Below are 5,781 nucleotides of genomic sequence, written 5' to 3'. Positions count from 1 at the left end.
GACAGTTGTTTTTGTGGGGTGTGGGGCGACATGAATCAGATTTAAGAGAACACGAATGCTCCTCTCTGACCGACCACGATGCTCCGACTAAAACCCTGCCTCGATTCTTCCTGTGTTGCGTTTGCCTCAGACTGGGTCAATTGATCTTGGATTGTTTTTCTTCTCTCAGTTCTCCTGTAGGAGCGCTTGATTCTGTGTTCGTCTCCCCACCAGCCTGTGAAATCAAGTGCAGCAAAAAAAAAAAAAAAAAAAAAAAAAGTTCCTATTTTGACTCCTGTAGTCTGGATCAAAATAAATACACTCTTTTTCAAACACATGAAGGAGATATTGATTTACCTATGCTGGGCTGTAAACAGCACCCCCGCACACAGTAAATCAAACACACCTCCAGGTGTTTGTGTGGTGTATGTGTGTTGGGGGGGGGGGCTCTTCATCACACAAAGTTGTCTCTTTTCTTGTGGTCCTGCTTGTTCTCCACTTCACTTGTTTGTAAGTGACCAGTAGATGGATGAAAATACTTCAGTCGCTCTTGAACGGTGTGGTCATCTTTCAACACATAGTGTTGGCAACGCAATCTGCCTGTAGTTCTATAGTCGTACCACATGGTGCGCTCAAGTCAATTTAGAATTCCTCAAAGGAAGACTGGTTTTACCTAATTGGACACTTCAGACAGACATTGACTGCATCACTGAGGACTTGACTTGGACTAGAGATTCTTACCTAAACGTTTACTCCACGGACTTTAAAACTCTCTACACCGATTACATCCGAACTCACAGAGCTGAAAGACACAAGACTCGTTTGTGACTTGATTGTGACACGTCAGTTTGACCACAATGTTGAAAATGCCACACTTTCAACAGTGAGGACAAGTCCAAAGGGACAGTTGATGGTTGTTTGTTTTTTTCATTGTATAAAAGCCTAACAAATGTCCAGCCTGGACCAGAGACATCTGAGACGCAAAAGATACATTAAGAAAATCCCACAACTTTTCTATATTCACAAGCGTGAGTCAAAAAGTTCTAAGACAGACGTTAATCTGCCAGACGTAAAAAAAAAAAAAATTAACCAAGGAATGATTAGGAAACTATCAATCCGATAACTTCTTTTGTCCTCCAGCACGCTGGACCGGTCATAGATTTCCTATTTTAAATCTTTGGATTACAAACATTTACATCAGCATGTTGACCTGAAGCTGCTGGACCGAAACCTTAAATCTAAGACGACATGAGGCTATGTCCTGTTTTTCACAACATGCTAAATTTCGTTCATTTACCTCTCCTGTTCCAATCAATACGTCTGTGTTATAAATGTAGATCCAAACAAAGAATTTCAAAATAAAAGGCACACATTAACACACTGGAATATAGCAATGTAGGAACCCAGACACCATTTTGAGGTAAAGATTTTGTCAAAGATCTAAACTTCCATTTCTTGTGTCCCTGCTGGCAGTCGGGCTTTTATGAAAAGTCAGAATCAATGTCTCAGTTCGGTTTCTGGTCCCAGTTCTGGCTTTTTGTCATTTCTTTATACAAGTCCACATTTCTTTTTCTGAACGAAAAAAAAAAAACCTGTCAAACTGTCCCTTTAGGAACACTGATCGGTGAGCTGTAGAGAGCCAGTGCCTTCTACAAGGAGACAAACAACTTTATGGCATGAAAAGCACCCTGTATGTTTCCAGAGTATCCATGCATGTGTGTGTGTGCACGTGTGCAGCCACACACAGTTCACAACGACGTGTGCTCGCACGCATTCACACACGCGCAGAAAACTAAATCTCAAACTCAAACACACACAGTCCTGAACTGACGTGTGCGTGTTTCACGTTCTCTGTCCTGGGTTGTCGTTGTTTTGTGGCAGTGTTGGGTGCTGCAGCGCACAGAGTGGAGACTGAGGAGGAGCAGGAGGAGGAGGGGGAGGTGCTGGATAGACACAGATGTCTGTTGGCCCTGGCAGCGCTGAGACACGCCAAGTGGTTCCAGGTCGGCACCCGCTCACTTCCTGTCTTCCTGCCCGATGCTTATTGTAGCCTGACGATGCGCCCGTTGGGAATTCACTCAGTGTCAGCAGCGTGTTCTGCCTGTTCAGGCCAGACTAATCGAAAACAGTTGAACAACGGTGTCCAATAGCACGCTGTAAATGACTAAATACAAAAAGTGTGAGTGGTATCGTTAGGCTACAAAAGCAATGGTGGATTTTTTTTTATTTTTTATTTTGGCTATTATGTGAACCTGCCTGCTCTGTATAGTATGTCAGTGCTCCCCCTTTAATTCCTCTCCCATTCCCTTCCCCCATTTGTCTCCAAACTCACTTGCCATACTAAAACCAGACAAAATAAATGAAAGGCAATGATTTTCTTTGGAAAATGTTCTTAGATGAAGATAAGACGTTGATAGACGCAGTATAATGCCTTCATTTGGGGATATGACTGTATGATGGTATGTTTACACTCGGTGTGCGGCTCGGGTCTCATTTCCTCTGCAATCATTGTTCACGTTCTTTCTGTCCTCCCTCTACGCCCCCCCTTGGACATGGCTCGTCATCGCACCCAGGCTCGGGTCAACGGGCTCAAGTCCTGTGTCATAGTTCTCAGGATACTTAGAGACATGTGCAATAGACACAGTGTCTGGGAGCCTCTCAAAGGATGGGTGAGTTCTGTTGTGTACAATAATTATACAACTCAAAGTCAGTTCATAACTGCTGTTCTTTTTCCATAGAGACTATTACTGGGATTACTCTGAAAGTAAGGGGATGATTGACTGGATAGGAGAGATTGATGGGATATTAGTTTATATTCAGATGTTTCTGTGTTTTGATTTGCAGTACAAACCCAACCAAATCAATGGATAGACGATCGCATTTTAGTTATTTTGTACAGACACAGCCGTGATAGGAATCTCAATTATTAGTCAGAATTATTCTGACCCTTGTTGAAATTTGGGATGTTGCAAAAAAAATTGGTCCCATTCCATTTAGTTTTTGAGGAATTTGAGAAATTGGTTTTAGAGTAAGCTAAAGGTAGAAAAGAAAAAAGATCCTCCTTTGACAGTGACCAGTGATGAGTCAGATATCAACACAGAACAGACGCAGCTCTAGAGCTTTGAGAACCAAACTGACAGGGTGACTGGTGATGAAACATTACTTAGTCCACAATGGAGGATATGTACAGAAAAGGCTTCTTTGTTTTCATTTCATGCACTCATTTTTCTTAGTACTTCAACCTAACCTTTTATGTTGGACCAAGGACGTAGTCTAACATTGTCCAGTCCAGGAAGAGAGCAGAGAAAAGATTTAGTTGAAGAAAAGAGGAGAGTGTGTCTGTCATAGATTGTTAATATGGAGAGAAGAAAGAAAAGAGAAAGGGAACGCATTTGATAGGGTTTTGCATAACGCTGCAATTTGTGTAATGACCTTTAAAATCTACAGGCTAAATGTTAATCTATGTTGTATACACCGGTGTGTGTGTGTGTGTGTGTGTGTGTGTGTGTGTGTTCCTACAGCCATTAGAGCTCATCTGTGAGAAGGCCATTGCCACCTGTAACAGACCTCTGGGGGCAGGAGAAGCCCTGCGCAGAGTCATGGAGTGTCTGGCCTCAGGCATACTGCTACCAGGTACACACACACTCAGTACGCGTGAATACACAACTTACAGTAACGTGTGTTTACACCTGCGGCAGAAACTAAACTGATTAAATGGCAACAAAAAGGAGTTTTAACAGGATTTATTTGCACTCATTTTTGAGTCTTTTTTAAGGATAATTCATGTATTGTCATTTTGGAAATCTGGAGGTTGGATTGTGTCCATATTAAAGGTGTGTGTGCGTTCGTATTTGTGCACCCCCTCCCCCCTCCCCCCAGGTGGTCCAGGTTTACATGACCCATGTGAGAAAGAGCTAACTGACACATTAGCTGAGATGACTGACCAGCAGGCGGAGGACATTACTTACAGTGCACAGGTAAAACACACACACACACACACACACACACACACACTGTATTTTCCTTCATTCCTCATTAGCCCAGCCCTGAGGAAACCCATTAGTTTCTCATGAACAGTATGTCAATAAAATGCACATATATTTGTATATAAGAATATATAACCAGAGTGGGGAAAAAAGTCAAATGTGAAACAAATACCTCAGATTTATCTAGGAAACAGCAAAGAACGCGTATATTTACTGAACTGTATATTTACAGAAAAATTATCAATGAAAAATATTTTTGCCATTGATTTTGTGCCTTTTTAAACACTAACAATGTTAGCTGTCAGCAAAACAAATGAAGCTAAATGTTAGCCCGCAGGCTAACTGTGAGTCTGGAAATAGACACAGCTAATCCCAAACATACAAGCGTAAAATAGCTACTGATAAATAACCACAATATCTGTCTCCTCCAATTGACTGCAGTCAGAGTTCTGTCCCCACAACATGATTAATACCAGTTCATGCACACACACACTGTAGGTTAAAGACTCTTCTGTTATCACCCAGCTGTACCTGCTGTAAGCTGTCAGTGAGGGAGAACCAGTGAGGAACCTGCCAGTTTCCACCAAAATGAATAGTCCTACACACACTCTCTCTCTCACACACGTGTGTGTCAGTGTGTCCATGTGCGTTTCCACAAAACACACAGTGCTGCATTTTAATGATTGGTGTGGGAAACAATTGCCAGTGTGAGCCATAAATCCCTCCCTGACAACCCTATGACACTATCTGGTGTGTGTGTGTGTGTGTAGGCTGTCAAACCCACCCACACACACACACTCAAAGTGACACACAAAAACTCAGGGTGTGTGAGCAGCGCAGCCTCTGAGCCACTCGGCTTAGTGAATCCTGCCGTCCATTTCCTTTGAAGGAAACACGGATGAGGCTGGAATGCCAATAGGGATAATTGGTGCAGATAGGAAGGATGGAGGAGCGGTGAGTCGTGGACATGTGGCAGTCTGCCGCCCCCCCCCCCTAATAGATTCATATTAGCAGGGCCACTGGGAGTCACTGGGCTTATCCTCTTGATTGGCTGTGTGGATTGCAGATGTGTAGATTGGACGACAGAGATTAATTACCACTGGAACTCACTGGTCAGTTTGTCTGCTGATGGTGTTGATAATTACACTGTAGGGAGGGACTTTAAAATGAAACCTAATGTGTTTATACAGGACTTTTCATACATGAATGTAGCACAAAGATAAAGAGATTGAAAGACACACACACACACCCCAATCCCCACCCTGTGTTTACACACATACACACACTTTTCTTTTAGAATAAAAAAAAAATCACAGGCCCCTGTTTTTTAATTTTTTAGTATAAATTAATTAGTAATGAGTAACATATTCCACGTGACTCCTCCTTTCAACACCAACCATGAAGGGTCATTGTTGTTACACTGATATAATGTAATTACATTCATCTTAATTGATTTCGCATTTTTTAGGTTCACTGTCGGATATTTGATTTCCTTCTTATCAGGACATTTGACATTGCTGAAATTTGAACTAAATCTATTTCTATCGACTTTTTGAAGTTATTGTATGTAGTGTATAGCAGGCTAACTAATGCACAAAAAATATTTGACTAGTCTACGAACACATAATTAATTATGATATTGCTAATTTTTTAACACATTTGACTATTCATTGCTAGCTTTAGCTTTAGCAAGCTAATATCCCAGTTTGATGAACTATTGCTAGCTTTAGCTTTAGAGAGCTATTATCTCATGTATGCTCCTGTAGCCACATTTGACTATTCATTGCTGGCTTTAGCTTTAGCAAGCTAATATCCC

The 5,781-nt window shown here is 41.7% G+C and overlaps 2 protein-coding genes and 1 long non-coding RNA gene across 5 annotated transcripts in view; 1 reads left to right on the top strand and 2 right to left on the bottom strand.

The window, feature by feature from the left end:
• The window catches only part of LOC103389085 (ephrin-A5-like), a 1,154,841-nt gene that overhangs the window by 663,277 nt on the left and 485,783 nt on the right, over positions 1 to 5,781 (bottom strand). The gene's annotated exons all lie outside the window — the stretch shown is intronic.
• Positions 1 to 5,781, top strand: part of strbp (spermatid perinuclear RNA binding protein) — an 82,922-nt gene that overhangs the window by 67,510 nt on the left and 9,631 nt on the right. For all 3 annotated transcript variants that reach the window (XM_008324334.3, XM_025062766.1, XM_017038421.2), the window contains 4 exons: positions 1,861 to 1,982; positions 2,553 to 2,648; positions 3,501 to 3,612; positions 3,859 to 3,956. In XM_008324334.3, coding sequence (XP_008322556.2) covers positions 1,861 to 1,982; positions 2,553 to 2,648; positions 3,501 to 3,612; positions 3,859 to 3,956 — 428 coding nt within the window. The remainder of the gene's footprint in view (positions 1 to 1,860; positions 1,983 to 2,552; positions 2,649 to 3,500; positions 3,613 to 3,858; positions 3,957 to 5,781) is intronic.
• LOC112488103 (uncharacterized) lies at positions 1,253 to 1,862 on the bottom strand. Its single transcript, XR_003051843.1, has 2 exons — positions 1,645 to 1,862; positions 1,253 to 1,608 (listed from the first exon to the last, which is right to left on the bottom strand). It is a non-coding gene; the product is annotated as an uncharacterized LOC112488103 (long non-coding RNA).

The sequence above is a fragment of the Cynoglossus semilaevis genome, chromosome 14, assembly GCF_000523025.1.
Source record: "Cynoglossus semilaevis isolate Cse_v1.0 chromosome 14, Cse_v1.0, whole genome shotgun sequence".
NCBI lineage: Eukaryota > Metazoa > Chordata > Actinopteri > Pleuronectiformes > Cynoglossidae > Cynoglossus > Cynoglossus semilaevis.
This window is presented reverse-complemented; position numbering and strand designations above follow the sequence as displayed.